The sequence below is a fragment of the Camelus bactrianus genome, chromosome 22 (assembly GCF_048773025.1).
Source record: "Camelus bactrianus isolate YW-2024 breed Bactrian camel chromosome 22, ASM4877302v1, whole genome shotgun sequence".
In the NCBI taxonomy this organism is placed as follows: Eukaryota; Metazoa; Chordata; class Mammalia; order Artiodactyla; family Camelidae; genus Camelus; species Camelus bactrianus.
The window spans coordinates 28,853,990-28,872,410 of NC_133560.1; the positions used below are offsets into that span (position 1 = coordinate 28,853,990).

An 18,421-nucleotide genomic window follows, 5' to 3' on the forward strand; every position below is an offset into this window, starting at 1 on the left:
TGGGCTTTGAGGTGCGCAAGGGCCGGACCCCAGCCAAGGCGGGGCTGATTCTGCCCCAGTCGGCCCGGAATCAGGTACCACTTCCCAGTCCCGCGTGACGCGTGCATGTGTGTCTGTGGAGCTGTCTGGTGAGCAAAGCTGCCCGGCCCCAGGACCTTTAGTCATGATGAGCAGCTGACTTGAGCCCTGTTTGGGCTGCAGAAACCCAGCTCTGCCACCCCCACTCCTCCCGTCTGGCACCCGGCTTGGTGGGAATTAAACCTGCCAACAGGCCACAGGTGTGTGACGTTCATGTGCAACCTTGATTCCAAAGACCGAAACCCCGGGCAGGTGAGAGGAGGTGCTTCTATTTACATAGTTCTTTAGTGCTCTTTGGCTTTTATTTAAATTAAATTTCATGCATGAAGAGTTGAGGCAGGCTGGATAGGGAACAAGTGTGAGCCTTGGGCACGTAGATGTTGCTCAGCAGAGCAGAGGGCAAAGGAGTTCACCTGGGGCTTCTCGGGGTATTCAAAATGCACGTTTGTTCTTGAATTTGAATTTATGTCTCTTGACCCAAGATAATGGGGGAAGTCTGCCTTAGACGCGGAGGGCAGAGGGAGGAATGGCTGGCACTTGGTGAAAGCCTTTTGGCTTTTTCAGGGCAGCAGAAACCAGAGAAATGCTGCCCTGAATCTGGGGTCCTAGTCTATCAGCCAGCCCAGCATACGGTGGAGAGGCCAAAGGGAGTGGTGGCGACGGTGGCAAAGCGAAGAGGGGCAGCCTCGATGCAGCCTCACCAGTGGGCAGTGCAGGCGAGTTTTCTAGAGAAACTCCAGATCTAGATTGGTATGTGCAATTTCCTTGGTTTTAAGTGTTGGCAACTAATTCCAAATGTCTCAAAACACCAGATGGGGCCAAGCAGACTCACCTTCTCTCTTCTAATGAGGCCTGCAGGCCTCCTGTTTGGAGCTTTTGCCCTAAACAGACCAGGATCTGCAAAAACAGTCCTGGGACATCATTCCCCTCTCCCCTAAGGGTGCCTAGAATAACCTTCCCGGCCCTGACACGACCAGGCCTGCAGCCATGTTCTGCAGTCTTTTAAAACCCACGCCCCACTTCTGACAAACAAAGGGCAAATGCGCTCCCACACCCCCGCGTGTCCATCCACGCCCCAGGTTAAGATTCGCCCTATCTGCTGGGTGTCGCTGAAGCCAAGATTTGTTGAGCTGTGTTTTCTGAGGTCTGTCTTACAGAAACCATTGTTTGTGTGTTTGTTTTCCAAATGTGAAATGGTTGTTTCAAAACGTGCACGCATCTCAGATGGCTTTCCCCTTGTGCCCTGCATGGGTGGGTGATCCGTCCCCTCCCAAGTGGGAGGCAAGGCTGCATCTCCAGCCAAATAAATGGAGGCGGCGTCCGTGCTGCTGTGCCTGCACCCACCACAGCCCTCGCCACGGCTCCCTGGGTTCCTTTCCTGGGTTGCAGAACGGCCCCCCCAGCCTGGGCGGCTGGAACAACGGAGCTTGTTCCCTCTCAGCTCTGGAGGCCAGAAGTCTGAGACCAAGGTGTCGGCCGGGCTGATTCCCTCTGAGGTATGTTCCAGGCTCTCTCCCAGCTTCTAGGGGTTGCTGGCAATCCTTGGTGTTCTTTTTCTTGTAGACACATCCCTCCAGTTTCTGCCTCCATCTTCACATAGCGTTCTCCTCTGTGTCTGTGTCTACATGCCCCCTTCTTATAAGGACACCAGTCATGAGGGTCAGCGGCCCACGCTGCTCCAGTATGAACTCATCTTAACTAATTAAATCTACAATCACCTTACTTCCAAATCAGGTCATATTCAGAGGTCCTGAGGGTTAGGAATTCGGAGGGGTTGGGGGGGATAGCCAACACTCCCTTTGTCCCGCTCCACCATGACCCTCTCTGGAGGAATGAAGAAGCCCAGGCAGCATTATTAAGCGGGAAGCCACCAGCTTTCAGAGACACCAGGTGATTTGAGGGTTACAGGCCGGTCACTCAGGGCTGTTGCTCGGACAGGCACCCAGGCAGGCAGCGGTCTCGGCGCAGGGAGAGGCAGCACACTCGGGCGGGCTGTGCTGGGCTCGGCGCTGAGCGCTCCCCAGGAGACTGGGCCGGAGGAGAGGCGTCGGGGTCCTTGGAGCTGCAGAGTCCTCCGAGGAAGGGACGTGTCACCTCTGGGGGGGGGGGGCGCGGGGTGTTTGGCCAGAGTCAGACTGGAAGAAAAGAGGTTAAAAAAACCCGCAAGCCCCGCCCCCAGCGGGAAGCCCGCAGCAGCCAGAGGGCGGAGGTCAAATGCTGTCCTCGTCCAGCATCCTGCTGAGGCCCTCGCAGATCCTGCGCAGGTGGGAGCGGTAGGGCTCGGTGGGGCCGTAGAGCGCGGCCAGGAAGTCGCAGTCGGCAAAGTGGCTGAACACGTGGTTGATGCGGCCGTGGGACTTGGCAGTCAGGTGCGGGCCGGCCGCCTGGTGCAGCAGGTCCCGGCACTCGAGCAGGGCGGCGGCCAGCACGCGCCGGTCGAAGGTGAAGTCCACCTGGTGGAAGCTGACGGCGGTCATGGCCAGGCGGCGGGCTTGCTGGCGGAAGCGCTGCAGCCGCGCCAGCTCCTCGCCGCCCAGCTGCCCGGCGCGCAGCAGGACGCCCAGCTTCACGGCCACCTTGACCAGGTTCTTGACCACCTTCTGGGCCTCCTTGCGGCTGCGGGTGAACTCCTTGGTGGCGCGGTACAGCTCGTCCAGCACCTCGCTGCTCGCATCGTCGATGAAGGCCCCCGCCACCGCCCTGGATGCCATCTTGCTCAGGAGCTTCTTCTGGGCCTGCAGGGCCAGGCTCTTGGTGCTGAAGGTGTCCATCCGCCCTGGCAAGGACAGACAGACAGACCCACCGTCAGGCCGCGTGGCCCGGGCTGCTGACATGCGCGGCCACCAGCTTCCCCACCCGGAAATGGGTGCACACCAGCAACCTGTCTCCAGTGTGCCCAGGCCACAGACCTACTATGTGCCAGGACGCGGTGTGCAGGGCCGACCAACGAGCCCCCCAGGAACACACGGCAAGTGCCACAATCCGGGAAGCTGCAAGAGCCCCACAGCAGGGCACCCCAGCATTTCAAGGGGGCCCAGGCAGGCCTCCTGGAGGAGGGGACAGGTTAGAAAACGGGGAAGGCATCCCAGGCCCAAAGATCCGCTTGCGCTGAGGCCTGGAGGCAGGAAATTGCGAGTAGCTAGAGCACAGAATGCAAAGACCTACATAGGAAAAGCTTGTGAAAAAAGAGCATTCACACTGAAGAGAGGATGACCCGAGGGAATTTATTTTCCTTTAAAAAAAAAAAGAGGGTATTAAGTCAAAGGAATTAATGCATAATGGTGAAATCTATTTGTGGTCCCCTACTGGTTGTGGGTCTTGGCACCAGCCCTCCAAACCCACTGTGTCCTTGCTGTGAGTTGAGAAGGGGCTCAAGGGAGGTTATCACAGGGAGTCCAGCTTATCATTCCCCCACCCTCATCCCGCAGTTCTGTGAAACAGGGTCCCAGTCCCAGCCCCTGGGCTATTCACAGCCCAGCCACCAATTCCCTGGTGAATTTACAACAGACATCTCTGAGGCCTTAGTCAGGCCCCGAATGAGTCAGGTGGGCAGTAGGCTGGGTGGGTGGGGGTTCCCCAGGGCCATCTTTGGAGTTTCTGGAAATGCATCTCTCCAGTGATTCCTCTAATACAGAAACGTTGACTTGCGACAGCTTCCACTCAGGAAAGGGCCAGGGAGATGACCAGTGTGAATGGCAGGCTAGCTCTCTGGGAATGCTGGCCAGGCCTCCAGCTGTGGAAGCCTGGGCCCCCTGTGTCTCCCTCCTTTTGTTCTTCCTGCTGTGGCCATCATCCAGGCTTCCCAGGCTCAGGAGCCTCCCCCTCCAACCACCTCCTCGCAGCACCAGAATTCTTCCTAAATTGTACATCTGGGCACAGCTCTTGCCTTCTAAGAACCAACTGGCAGCTCCTCATGGCTCCCAGGACCAAGCCCCACACCTCGTTCGTGCCCCAGCCCCGTCCCTGGCAGACTCACATACATCCCCCAAAGCCCTGGCCCCTAATCCCCTGCGTCTTCCCCTCAGTTCATCCTGGACACCACCTTCTCTAGGAAGCCATCCCTGAACTGCCAGACTGACGGTGAGGCACCTCCTCTGAGCCACACAGTGCCCCACGCATCCCCCATCACTGCTCTGCCCCCACCCATCGGCTTTGCTTCCTCAGTGGTCTGCCTCACTGCAGGCCACATAGGGAGGTAATGGGCCTGACTCCTTATCCGCTGTGTCCTTGGAGACTCCAGAAACATCTGCCGAATGAATGAGGGAGCCTCAGCCCCACCCCCAGGCTTCATTCGCTGCTGCCGCAGGCCCTGGTCAGAATCCACCCCCACCCCAGCCCCAGGCCAGACCAGGAATGCCACGTGGGCACTCTCTCACCCCCAGGAGCCCCCACAAAGCCCGTCTTTGTGTGAGCTCAGACTCCCGGAGAAGTCCCAACCCTCAGCTGCCCTCTCCCTGCCCGCAGAGGTCAGGGTGGGCCCGGAGATTAATGGACCAGCCTTCCCTGCCCCCTACACCAGTCCCAGACCCTGGGGCTACACAGGCTGGGGCCAGAGCAGGAGTGTGGTTGACTGAGCACCGTGTGGCAGATCCTGTGCCAGTGGCGTGTGCCCATTTCATCATTTCTGCCTGGTTTGGGGCTGGTTGCCAATTTGCAGAGAGGCTGAGCCACTTCCCCAAGGCCACACAGCAACACTGTAACTGCCTGCCCCCACCCTCTGCACGCCTAACTCCCTCTGCCTTCCCTAGCTGACACCTGCGAGTCTCCCCGAGTCTCAGAGGGCTGGGAGCTGCCTCCCTTGACAAAACCACCCCAATATTTAGGACCTGCTCCCAGCTCTGACCACTTGGTTAAGGAACATATCTGCCCTGTGCCTCAGTTTCTCCATCTGTAAAATGGAGGATGGAGAATGTTAGGACAGAGAACTAAGTCCATCCTAGGGCAGAAGCTTGTGGCCAACCCCAGGCCCCCTAGGCTGTGAGTGTCCCCTGGGCAAGAGGCTGGATGCCACTGCCTGGAATTCCAACCTTTAAGCTCTACGCCATTCAGGTCCCTGAATGTACAGACCGACTTCTCTGTGACGCTGTCTGGAAAAAGGAGCAACAGTGAGGAGTACCCATGCCTCGGGGGCGCCTTCTCACCACGTTCTATTCCACTCCCTCTACCTGGAGCCCTCCTCCCGCATCACTCATCCTGTAAACTCCTGCTCCTCATTCAAGTCTCAGTTACTGTCACCTCCTCCTAGAAGGCTTCCCAGATGCCCCAGGCTGGGACGGGTGCCCCCTCAGCCCCCACCGTGCCCTGGGCATCCTCCATCACAGCCCTGAGCACCTTGGGTTTGGTGTCCATCTCCCTGGCCTGGCGATATGGGTAGGGGGTGCATCTCTCTTCACACCATGTCTGGTGGCCAGCCAGGGCCTGGTACTCAGCAGGTGCCCAATAAGTGCTGAATACATGAGGGAAAGGATATCTGCAGACACTGGAACTCCCAACACCCTGGGTCAAGTCTCCCTAGTTTACAGATAGACAGACTGAGGCTCAGAGAGGAGCATGTCTTTCCCTGGATTCCAGGGGTGCTGGAGCCCAGGCCTTTCTGCCTATTTGCTGTTTGACCCCAGGCTGGGCCCTGCCCCTCTCTGAGCCTTGACCTTCCCATCTGCAAGTCCTGAGGTTCGGCATGTTGTTTCAGAGGGAAAGTTGTCCTGTTTACCAGCTTCAGGAAGGGCCTGGGCCCTCAGCATCAGCGCCACCCCTACCCTGACCCTGCCAAGCACAGAAGGAAAAGGCAGCCGTGGCCTCCCCTCCCGGCCTCCCCACTCCTAGCCCCTTGGGCCAGCCCCCAGACCTGCAACACCTGGACCAGCCCAGCTGCATGCCCCCCCCAACCCATTGTTCTACCAGAAACACCCCCATCCAAGCAGCCAGGCAGGGAGATGACTGCTCTCCCAGGGGAGCACGCTGGGGACCAAAATAAACCCCAGCCTTCCTTCCTGCCAGCTGCGCTCATCCAGGTCCAAGGGCAGACCAGCCGGGAGGGGCCCGGCTGCACCATGTCAGCCCTTTGGGGGCAGGGCGTCCCCAGGGGCTGCTGAGGGGCCCAGTGGCCAGACGGTCAGTTCCCTGGCCCCTGCCCATCAAATGCCAGAACACCCCACTATTGTCACAACCCAAAAAATCCCGCTAAAGCTTCAAGGTCTAGTCTGGAACATTCATTCAGTTGCTCAGTGAGCACTTATGGAGTGCCAACCGTGTCCCAGGCCCTGGGGATACAGCAGGGACCAAAAGAGATCGCGTCCCTGCCTTCCTAGGGATCCTAGCCTTCTAGGTCCCTGCCACCTCCTTATTAAAGGTGAGGAGGATTGTACAGGGAGCAGGGCTGGGATGTTTCTTGTTCCGTGTCCGCATCTGGGTCTACACGAGTGTAAAAAGTCTTCCGTGTCGATGGTCACAAAGCAACGTGAATACACGCAAAACCAGCGAATCGTAAACTTCCCAAGTAGGAATTTTATGGTATGTGACTTATATCTTGATTTTATAAAAAAAATCTAATATTTCTCCAGAGAAGATGGGTAAATGGCCAATAAGCAGGTGGAAATATGCTCAACACCATAACACAGTGACATGTCACCCCACCCCAACTGGAACGGCTGCTACCAGAAAGACAGATAGAACAAGGGCCGGCAAGGGCGGGAGAAACTGGGACCCTTCTACACGGCTGGTGGGAACGGGAAATGGTGCGGCTGCTGTGGAAAACAGTTTTCTGGCAGTTCCTCAAACAAACAGAGTTACCACGTGATGCAGCAATTCCGCTCCTAAATATCTACCCCAAAGAAGTGAAAACATGTGTTCAAAACAAAACCTCATACACACGGGCATAGCAGCATGATTCGTAATAGCCAAAACGGAAGCAACCCAAACACTCAACAACAGACAGATGGACAAGTAAAATGTGGACCATCTACCCACTGGGATGTTACTCAGTTATAAAAAGGAAGGAAGCACTGACCCTCGACCCGACGTGCACGGACCCTGAGAGCACGGTGCTCACGGAGAGAAGCAGACACAGAAGGACACAGTGTGTGAGTCCACGGATGTGAGACGTCCAGAACAGGCCAGTCCTCAGACACAGAGAGTGGATTTGTGGTTGCAGGCGCTAGGGGAGCAGAGAATGGAGAGTGACTTCTCATGGGGTCAGGATTTCTTTTGGGGGTGGCAGAATGTTCTAGAATTTGAGCAGTTTAAAGTGGTGCATTTTACAATATGTGGCTTATATCTCAAAAGCTGAATACTTACTGTACATGTATCGTGTATATATTTTATACCTCTGGGCCTTTTACTTTATATATTTTATGCCTCATTTTTAAAATGTTAAATTTTAAAAATCTGAAAATCAGGATTTAGGCCAAACAGTAATACGAACAGAAATAAAAGGATTACACAAGTTGAGATTTGTAAATCACTTCCACCTTGCCAGGAACACAGTAGGTGCTAAATACATGTTTGGTGAAATAGAATTTCTGTAAGAGCTCCAGCTCCCTGCACCTGGTGGTGGAGTGGCTCTCTCCGAGGTCTGGCCCAGACAGGGCATCGCAGTGGCCACGTAGCTACAAATTCCTATTAGAAGAGAGTTCCCTCTTCCCTTGATTTACCCAGGAGTTGAATTTCGGGAGTAGTCATTGAATTTTGAGACCCCCAGTCGTCGGTTTATATTTCTGGAAGGACATTAGGAGGTTGTGAGGGCCGAGGGGCTGCCCGAGTGTGCCTTGATGCCTGTGTCCTTGGTCCCTGCCCCCCAGCCACTAGTACATCTTGTTATTGTCACGAGGGAGGGGGAAGCCCTCCAAATTATCAAAACAGCCCCTGCAGAGGTATGGTCACCCACACTGGAAGGAGGCACCAGGAAACAGTGAATGTGAAAATAAAAAGGATAATTTCAGGGACAGATAAGTCCCAGGGGCAGGGAGCAGTGACAGCCAGGGATGGCAGGTGACCTGGGCCAGGTAGTCAGGAAGGCCTCTCTGAAGTGGAGCCCCTGGAGCTGGGACTTGGAGGATAAGGTCTAGGAGAAGGTGAGTCAGGCAGAGGGAATGGCTTGTGCAAAGGCCCTGGGGCAGGACAGTGCCAGATGGGTTGCAAGAACAGGGAGTCCACAGTCCCCATGAAGGCCACTGTCCAGGCCCTCCCACAGCCCTGAAATCTCCCCACCACGACCCCAGACAAACCCCAGCCCCCGGGGGCAGCTTTCCCATCTGTGAATTGGGTGTCCAGTCCCTGAGTCCCTGGCTCAGCCCGACTCCCACCCCACCCCCCATGTTCTTCTGGGAACCCCAGCCGCCGTCCACATCTCGGACTTTCACCCTCTGCCAACCACACTATCTTTTGGACTCTGACCTTTGTCCCTGTCCTTATTTTGGGCACTCCAGCTCCCAAACTGGCTACAGACACTGACCTGGAGCCACGGGTTACTCTAGACATGACAGCATCCTTCCTCCTACCCATCCCTGCCCCCAGCACAGGCAAAGCCCCAAGGCAGGACTGTATCTGAGCCTCCCCCAAGGGGAAGGTGCAGGCAGTGGACCTTGTTCATCCCAGTCCCTTTGGTCCCCAAACCCCAGAGCAAGGCCAACCTCTCTCCACACCCCAACAACCTCCCCTCCTTCCAGGCACAGTCCAGCCTCAGCACCTCTGCTGAGACCCTGCGGGTTAGAATGCCCAGGTGGGGGGACTCCTCCCACCTCCCCTCCATCCAACCAGAGCTGCGCACGCGGCAACCCAGGTCACAGCTGTGCTGGGGTGACCCCTTAACCCACGCTTCCCGGGTTTTGGATGCCAGGTGTGGGGGTGGCTGGGATTCCACAGGGCAGGAAATCCTGCTTCCCAGGGTCCCCACTGCCCCCCGGTGCACCGTGAATGCCGCGTCCCATTCACCACATGCTGGAAAATTCTTACCTACCAGCTTTCCAGGAAAAAACAAATGTGTATCATAAGTGTTCCTGATACAACGGATGTGTGCCAAGCAACTTGCAGACACAGGGAAGCACACAGCACTCCCCGCTGGGAATTCCACAGGCCACTGATGCTCACTAAATGTCCTCCATGAGCTCTGCCAAGCTGGGACCAGCAGCCAGTCTGTAGCTGCGACGGGCAGATGAGAGTCGTTCTGACACGGATGTCACTTGGTGGTCTCTTTTATACCAACAAGGAGAATTTGGATTTCACTTATTCATTCCTCAGCCAAGGGAGCAACTTACTTGCCGAATCAGAGCGTGGTTTTTGAACAGTGAGAGAATAGTTCCCTCCGTGTTTCTGTGCTATTCATAAGGAAGCAGCTAGACACATGCCACCCTTTTAAATTTAATTTTTATTATTGACATTTCCTGAAGTTATACCAGGGGAGTGGCAAACTGGCCCACCGCCTGTTTTGTAAATAAAGTTTTATTGGCACACGGCCACCCCCACTTGTGTACATACTGTAACGCAGCCTTGAATAGGGGCCACAGAGACTATACGGTTGGCAAAGCCAAAGATATTTAGTCTGGCTTGACAGAAAAAGATTGGCCAGCATCTGGATTAGACTATCAACAAAACGGCACATCAAGCCCTGATTTGTAGCATCTGCCGGTTTCTATGGTGTAAATTATCCCACCATGGCCAATTTCAAACTTCCAACTTGAACTTGGAGTTGGGAAGAACTGCTCAGTCTCCACCAACGAGATGAAAATAACCTCAAAAGCATAGATCATCGCAAATGCAGTAAAATAATTAGAAAGTAAGGTTTTTTGACCGTTAAGGACCTTCGCTTGTTTTTAAGTTGTGTTGAAATATACAAGTTACATACCATAAAATTCACCCCTTTGGTGGGGGAGGGTATAGCTCAGTGGTAAAGCGTGTGCTTAGCATGCAGGTCCTGGGTTCAATCCCCAGCAACTCTATTAAATAAACAAATAAACCTAATTACCTTCCCACTCCCCCCATTCACCCTTTTAAATTGTACAACTCAATGTTTTTCAATATATATTCAGAGCCATCACTACTATTTAATTCTGGAATATTCTCATCAGCCTCAAAAGAAACCCCGACCCCATTAGCAGTCATTCTCTACCCCAGCCCCTTGGCAACCACTCGTCTACTTTCCGCCTATGGATTTGCCTATTTTTCATATAAAAAGAATTACACACTGTGTGGTCTTATGTGTCTGGCTTCTCTCACTGAGCATCATGTTTTCAAGGTCCACCCAGGTTGTAGTGAGTGTCAGTGCATCTCTCCTTTTTATGGCTGAATGGTATTCCCTATCTCTGTTTCAAATATAATATATTGGACTATAAGTTCATAATCTGTCTTTTTTTACTTTATTTTTTTAACCAATTTTGACGTGTATTTGTATTACACTATTAGTTTTTAGTTTTTTTTTCTTTAATGGAGGTACTGGGGATTGAACCCAGGACCTCGTGCATGCTAAGCACGCACCCTACCACTGAGCTATACCCTCCCTCTTTTTTCCGGTTTTATTGATGGCCTGTCATTTTTTAAAACTGAAGTATAATTGATTTAGGTCTGTCATTTTTAATAGTGGTGATGTTAACAGCTGGATTGCAAAATTCCTGCCAGTACAGCAAGTGGTTCTTGTGAGCTGGGGCGAGCGGCAGGCTCCGGCATGCCACTGGTCCATGGAACAGCCCGTCCTCCACATGAATTCTTCATGCCCCAACAAAGGGTGTCAATAATTGATGGGCCCGTTCAGCAGGGCCAAGCCAGCCGCCCCACCTCTCTGCTCTCAGCCCCGGCAGCAGCAGCCCAGGATGGCCTCATGGGCCCCAGGGCTCTGCCCACCATAACAAATGCCCCACAGCCCTTGTACCCTCCGCCAGTGTCAGGGCACCCACTGCTTCGAGCCCCTTATCAACCATCACTCAGATCTCACAGTCAGTGCCCATTCTGATATGACAAAGGGGTGGGCATCTGCTCGTCTGAAGGGAGAGGAAGACACCAGCAGATCTCAGCCTGTCCCCAGAGCCTGTGGAGGCCACCCCAAGGACGTGCAGGGTCTGGCTGCCTGCCAGGCTGCAGTGGGAGCTGGGACATGTTCATCTGTGGTCTGATCTCCACTGAAGACAAAGTTGGGGGCAGGGTGGGCAAAAGTGAACGTTGGGAGAACACGGCCCACCCCACTGCAGAGAAGGACAGGACGGGCTGGGGCTCAGGCTGAGCAAAAGGTTTTTAACAGCAAGCAGAGGAGGATGGAGGGCCACCTTGCAGGAATGTGGATGCAGCCCTTAAATGAGTCTGGGCTCCACACACTTCTCACCTCTAAACAGCATTCTTTCTGGTACCCTGGCTCCTGCCCTCACCCCCACAGTCTGGTCTCTCTGGAGCAGCCACCAGAGGGCACCTGTGAGCACCTGAGTCAGGTCCTGCCCCTCTGCCCACAGCCCTCCAGGGACCTCTCCTCCCTCCCGGTAGAAGCCCAAGTCTTCCAGGTGGCTCACAAGGCCTGGCACAATCTGTTCTGTCCCTTCTCTGCCCTCGCCTTCTCCCTCTCTTCCCCTTGCTCACTCTGCTCCAGACACACTGGCCTCCTGGCTGTTCTAACACACCAGGCATGGTGCTGCCCCAGGATCTTTCCATGAACTATGCCCTTGCCGGGATTGCTCTTCCCCTGTCTTCGCATGGCTGTTTCATTCTTATCATTGAGGCTCCAGCTCAAATGTCACCTCCTCAGGAGGCCGTCCCCCAGAACCCCCATCTAAACTAACTTCCCCATCCATCTGCCTCTCCATTTCTTCATGCAATTACAACTCAGCATAATGACTTTTTGGATGAATGACCATCTCTCCCAATCCCAGTCTGTTAGCTGAGTGAGGGAGGGCACCAGATCAGTCGTGGTCATTTCTGGGTCCTTGGTGCCCTGCACGACACTTGGCTCACAGTAGGTGCTCAGAACCTCTTTGTTGAATGAATTGATGACCTTCCAGTACCAGAGGGGCACATAGAGATCTCGTCCAAGGGTTCCATTGTCCAGCCAGGGAAACTGAGGCCCAGAGAGATACTCCAAGGTCACATAGCAGCACAGCATGAACCCCTCTGGAGTGGGCTCCCCCAGGTAGATGTTCCCCAATCTCCACCGCCTCACTGAACAGAAGGGAAAACTGAGGCCTGGGGGATGGGGACTTAGAAGCTCCGAAGGACTCGGTCAGAGGTGTCTGCATGAAAGCTCAGATGGTGGGATTCCAGAGGAGGTTATCTCATGGAAGAGGGGGATTCTGGGTTAAAAGCTCAAGTTCTCTGTAACTGAGCCAGGTCCTGCCTGTCTCAAGGTAGCCAGGTCCTACCCTCCTCTCAGTCTGTAACACCTGGGGCTGAACCAGCACAAGCATGACTTCAGCATCTGCCTCTGGGAGAGGCTGTTTTCATGACAACAGCTGGATTTTTGTCCTAGGCACCATCTTGTGGCCCCATTTGACAGATAAGGACATGGAGGCCTCCTAAACCCACCTTATCAGACCACCAAGCAACCAAAATGCCCCTCACCTGCCCAAGCCTCGGATAAGGCTGAGAGCACGTGACCTGCCCAAGGCCACACAGCCAGAGAGGAATCTACAGGGCCTCCAATCTGCACCTGCCTGACTGGTCTCTTCACTTAGGGGGCCCCTGCCCCCATCAGAGTGGGGTTCAAGCCCCTGATCTACCCCACCAGCAGTCTGGGCACTCACTCACCACTGGCGTCCCAGGTCACTGAGACTGCCAAGTGGGAGGAGCTAAGCCCAGGTGTTTGTGTGGCTGGGGTGACGACTCTTTGTTCTGGTTTCCATAGGTACAGTGTCCCTGGGCCGGCTGCTCTTCTGCCCTTCCCAGCCAGGCAGCGGCCCAGCCCTAGCCTGGCAGTCCCTTGGCCCGGCCCATCTAGGCAACTTGTTATGTTTTAAAGTTGGCACCTGTGCACCTGGCGTGGCAGTAGAGGGGACAGCCATGCAAAGCCTTGAGGCAGGACCATGCCTGGGGTACTGGTGGAATGTGGATGGAGGCTGGTGTGGCTGGCGCTGAGTGAGTGAGGGGGAGAGTTGGAGGAGCTGAGAGCCCACATTCCAGCAATTAATCCAGGAAGCTGACCTCATCCCCAGTGAGTGAGGTCCCTCAGACAGGAAACTGAGGCTGGGAGACTCAGATCACTTGTTTAAGGTACTGATTCCAAGGGCTGAGCTCCCCAACCGCTAGGCTGAACTACCCTCGTCCTGCTGCCATCCCCCCAGGGCGTTCACCTCCCCCAGCTGGGCTCAGACCTGCTCAGGAAGTGACCTCAGAGGCCTGTTTACAGCTGGGGCTTCCCCTCCTCTAGGAGGGCCCCCCAGGATAGAGGAGGTGGCAATGCATGCATATCTGGGTCAGGCCAATTACCTCAGCAGTGAAGGGCCCAGTTCACAGCTGGCAAAACTGAGGCCAAGGCTTCAGGCCAGTGGGGAGCTCCCAGGTGGCCATTCTAGGTGGGCCTGGGCCTGGCTCTCTTGGCTGCCTGGAGCAGCCAGAAGTCACACTCATTCCCACCTCCACGCCCTTTGGCCTGGCTACCCACCACCTGGAATGCCCTCCTGGCTCTGGAATCTGGCACTAGCACCTGGCGCCCTGCACTGTGAAAGAGACAGAGTCCATCAGAGCCCTCGTGTTGCGGGGAAGAAGGCGCTGGTCCCAGAGCACCACCCCATACCAGCGGGGACGGTTCAGATCCAGTCTGCCTCCCCGTAACCCACACAGCAAAAGCGTGACAGAGAGAAGGAAAGGGAGGAACAGGGCGGGAGAGGGAAACTGAGGTAGGAATACAGACAGATGCGAAGCGGGGGGTGTGCCGGGGCATAGGGGGCGAGAGAAACGGAGAAACCAGGTGGCCCCAGAGATGCGCCGAGATGGGGGCCGCCCCGGTACTGCTCCCTCACCTGCTCGCTGGGACCCTGTCGTTGGTCCGACCGTCAGGATTCTGTCCGGCCACCTCCGAGGGGCCGTTGCTGTGGCCGCGAGACTCGTGCCTAAGAACGAGGATCTAGAGGGGCGGGGCAGGAAGCTCGACCCCGCCCCCAGTGCCCCGCCTCTTTGTGCGGCCCCGCCCCGCCCCAACCAACGCGGGAAGGACCAAAGAGGGGCCGGACGAGGGAGGGGCGGGCGAGGACGTGTGCTCAGCCAATGGCAGTGCGGGCGGTGTACGAAGAGTCCAATGGGAGTATGTCACCGTGCAAGAGGGTGGGGCCTGGGGCGGGGCCAGGCGGCTCGGGGGATTCCGCCGGAATCACGAAAGGGGCCGGATGCCGGGGGCGAGGCTAACTCCATTCCCCGTCCAAGAAAGAAGAGGAAGGAGACTTTGAGTCAAAAACAGAGATGAGGGGCCGGGGAGAGAAAAAGACCCAAAAAGAAAAACAGGACAACCGTGTGGTTCTGGGAAGGCCCCTTCCTCCCCCTGGGACTCTTTAAATTACGACTCTGGGGAACCCTTTACATCAGAATCCCCTCAGAATCACCTGGGAGCCCCTTAAAAATGCAGATTCCTGTACCCCTAGACCGGCTGAATCTGACCCAAGGTTGAAGATAAATGTTTCTGGGTTGCAGATAAATTCTCGCGATGAGATTTGAGGCAGCTGCTGAATGGACAGGCCCTGGAGACCCCACCGGGGGACTCCCAGATCTAGCCCCGATTTCTGTGAGAATGAGCTAGGGAGGTATGCAGGAGCCTCTTTGCCGCCAGTCGGGGAGAAGGAGGCGGTGAGGCCAGCTGGGGCCCCAGGAGGATGCAGCTGTGAGTCCTGGGAACTGGGCCTGGGAGAGACTCCCAGCTCCCCTGCTGCTCCGTTTCCTCCCTGCAGCCCCAACCCTGGGTCCCAGTTGCAGCTAGGAGCAGGGCAGGGCAGAGCAGAGCAGATGGGACAACCAGTGTATGTCGAGTCCTGTTCTGTACATAGAGGACACAACCTTGGCACAGACTTCATGAAGCAAAAATAAATAAAATGTATTGAACCTAGGACCTTGTGCACGCTAAGCATGCGCTCTACCACTGGACTATTACCTTCCCCCTAGTTCAGGGTTTTTCATCCGCCGCACTGGTTATTGAAATTTGGTAATTCCTATGCTCTGCAGGGTGTTGACCAGCATCCCTGGCCTCTACCCACTCAATGTCAGTAGTAACTCCTGCCCCCAAGCCACAACAACCAAAAATGTCTCTAGTCATTGCCAAGTGTTCCCTGGAGGGGTGCAGAATCACCCTCAGTTGAGACTCACCGTTACAGATCCATCTCTTCCTGCCCCTAGCCCTAAACTATGGAGACTCCTTTGGATCAGGGTAGCTAATGGAGGTCCTAGAGGCAAAGGAGACTGTTTTTAGCACCTCATCAAACCACAGCAACTTGTTTTAGTGAATCCAGGATGGGCGTGGGTGGAGCGTGATCGAGGTGGGTTCAAACCCAGGTCTGTCACTATCTGCTGTATGCATTCATCTCTCTAAGCCTCAGTTTTCTAAATCTGTGACATGAGAATAATAAAGCCTACAGGTTCACAAATAAGGAATAAAAAGTGCCCACGAGAATGTGAGGAAATTAGAATCTTCATACTTTGTTGGTGGGAATGCAAAATAGAGCAGCCACCATGGAAAATAGCTTGGTGGTTCCTCAGAAAAACTAAACGTAGAATTACCATATGATCCATTAATTCCATTCCTAGAATATACCCAAGGGAGCTGAAAGCAGGGAATTGGAACAGCTTTTGTACGACGATGTTGATAGCAGCATTATTCACAATAGCCAAAAAGTGGAAACAACCCAAATGTCCATCAACAGCTGAATGGGTTAACAAAATGTGGTCCATCCATACAATGGAAGGTAATTCAGCCATAAAAAGGAAGTTCTTATTCATGGGACCAGGGGCTCGTGTTCTGGTGCTTACTCATGCTACAACCTTGAAAATACAGGTTTACGATGCCGATCATAAGATGATAAATACTGTATGGTTCCACTTATATGAGGGACCTCAAATGGGCAAATCCATAGACAGAAAGTAGAATAGAAGTGACCAAGGGCTGGGGGGACAGGAATGGGGAATTAGTGTTTAAGGGGACAGAGTTTGTGTTGGGGATGATGGAAAATTTCTGGAGATGGATGGTGGTGATGGTTACACAGCATTGTGAATGTTCTTAATGCTACTGAACTGTACACCTAAAAATAGTTACAATGGTAAATTTTATTATTTGTCATAATTTTAGAAAATGAATAACATAACATACCAAACCACTGAATTGTATGCTTTAAGTGGGTGAATTGCATGGTATATAAATTATACCTCGATAAAGCTGGGTTTTTTAAAAGTGCCTAACAGCACATCTGGTAATAATAACAATATCATACTTAATATTTACTGAGCGCCTATTATGTGCCGGTCACTGTTAGTACTTTGCACACATTAACTCACTAAATTCTCACAGCAACCCTGCGATGGGATACAAGCATCCCATTTCACAGATGATGAAACTGAGACTCAGAGGAAGCAAGTGACCTGTCCCAGGCCACCCAGCCAGGTTGTGGCAGAGGTGGGACTAGAACCCGGGACAGTCTTGACTGGGGAGTAATGTATACAGCTCCTCTAGGTGGTCGGACATCCTAGGGGGGAGGGGTCTCCATAGGGAGCAGGGAACTGGGGTGCTCCTGAGTCTAGCGAAGAACAGTACAGGGCTCTATCTGGGCTCGGAGGCTTAGCTTGTAATTGGAGCTTAGCGGGGTATAAGGGGCTCTATCCAGGGCTGAGGGCTCAGCCGAGGTGGGTGCTCAACCTGGGATCAGCGGCTAGGAGTCTTGAGCTTAGCTCAAAACTGGGGCTCAGCGCAGGATCGAGAGCTTTATCTGGGATCAGTTTCAGCCTGGGAGCCCGGAGCTGGGTGGGTTCTCTATTGGGAGTAGGGCTCTAGCCAAGGTCCCGGGGTTCGTGGCTGCTCCGATTCCGGCTGTGCCCGGCAGGGGGCGTGCTCTGCCCACAGCCGGGGCCTGCGGCGCCCTTGCTTTTCCAGGTATGAGTCGCCCGGGAAGCGGGATATGAATGCGGGGCAGGGTCCCCAAGTCCAAGTTACCCCAGACCCTAGACCCATCCAGCGTCTCCTGCACCCCGAGATCAGATCTCGCACCTGGCCGGGCTGTGTGACTCAGAGCGAGTGACCTCCTTCTCTGGGCCTCTTCCTCGCGCCTGCGCAATGGGACCGCAGTGGTGGTGGCGCCGGCGGCGATGGAAGGTAGGCAAGCCTGTGCTCCAGGAGCCGCCGGGAGTCCCTTCTCCCCCGTCTGGAGACTTCCCCGCAGCCGCAGCCGCAGCGCTTTGGGGACCGGTGGTGGCGGTGGCCAAAGCACCTCCGCTCCCATGCCAGGGCATAACTCCCACGTGCCGCGGTCCATCTGTCCCCGGCCCATCCGTCTGTCCCCTCAAGACCCTTCCTAAAGCCACTTTAAAAGGGGAGCGGTCGGACCCAGATGGGAGACGGAAGGAGGAGGCGGACTTTGTTTAAGCCCCCACCGCGGGCCAGGCCAGGAGGTCTCGTGGAACGTTCCCACGGGCTCTGAGCGTGGGGGGCTGTCTTCATCCCGGGGTCACGGACTCAGCCTGGAGTGGGGGGCCAGGTCCCGGACGAGCCCCTCTCCCCCTCTAATAGGGAGGCAGAAGGAAAGTAGGGCCGGAAGGTCCTAAAAACAATTTCAGCCCTCTGCCTCCGTTGGCCCCATTCCCCTCATCTCTCTCCTGGTGGCAGCGAAGGAGCAGAGGAGCGAGTCGGCCCCAGCGGGAGGATGTATTTACAAGTGCGAGCCGCGCAGAAGCCCGCCGGCCGCCTGCGTGTGGGAGGCGGGCGTCTGCGGAGATAAACCGCCCGTTGTAGGCCTATGTGCGCGCGTGTGTACGTGGGTGCGTGTGGTTGGGGAGGGGATGGCCGGATCTGCAGGTGCTTCTGAGGGTAGTGAGCCCTGCGCCCCACCCTCCCGCCCCCAACACCGCCGTCATTCCCGGTAGCAGGAAACTTCACGTATAGGAGTTTCAGTTGCTTTATCTGGAAAATGCGTACAGTCACAGTACCAGATTCAAAGATGTGGAACTTCGAGGACACAGCGCTGATGCTCAGCGGAAGTCTGGCACAAATGCACAGTCACCTCTATAAGATGCCAGGCAGCCGTGTCAGCGCTGTGATGGGACAGTTGTGGGAGCCCAGACTAGGCACCTGACCCCACCTGGGAGCCTAGGGTGGCTTCCAGGGGGAGATGACAGCTGAGCTGAGACTTAAAGAAAGAGCAAGAGTCAGCTACGGAAAGAAGCAGGAAGGAGAGCCCCTTTTATTCTTAGT

The 18,421-nt window shown here is 55.0% G+C and overlaps 1 protein-coding gene across 2 annotated transcripts; it reads right to left on the minus strand.

Annotated features, from left to right (window-relative positions):
- Nucleotides 1-355: 355 nt before the first annotated feature.
- On the minus strand, nt 356-14,142 carry TNFAIP8L1 (TNF alpha induced protein 8 like 1). 2 transcript variants are annotated; one of them, XM_045504209.2, is made up of 3 exons: nt 14,004-14,138; nt 7,085-7,231; nt 356-2,854 (listed from the first exon to the last, which is right to left on the minus strand). In XM_045504209.2, the coding sequence occupies exon 3, from the start codon at nt 2,847-2,849 to the stop codon at nt 2,289-2,291; it is 561 nt and encodes a 186-aa protein (XP_045360165.1). In that variant the 5' UTR covers nt 2,850-2,854; nt 7,085-7,231; nt 14,004-14,138; the 3' UTR covers nt 356-2,288. The 2 variants fall into 2 exon arrangements, with proteins under 2 accessions (XP_045360165.1, XP_010965040.1); XM_010966738.3 differs by lacking the exon at nt 7,085-7,231 and having other exon boundaries at nt 14,004-14,142.
- Between the last annotated feature and the right edge of the window lie 4,279 nt (nt 14,143-18,421).

Bases quoted from the DNA above. Each gene is read 5' to 3' on its own strand.
- TNFAIP8L1 (XM_010966738.3), bottom strand. From the start codon at position 2,849: ATGGACACCTTCAGCACCAAGAGCCTGGCCCTGCAGGCCCAGAAGAAG.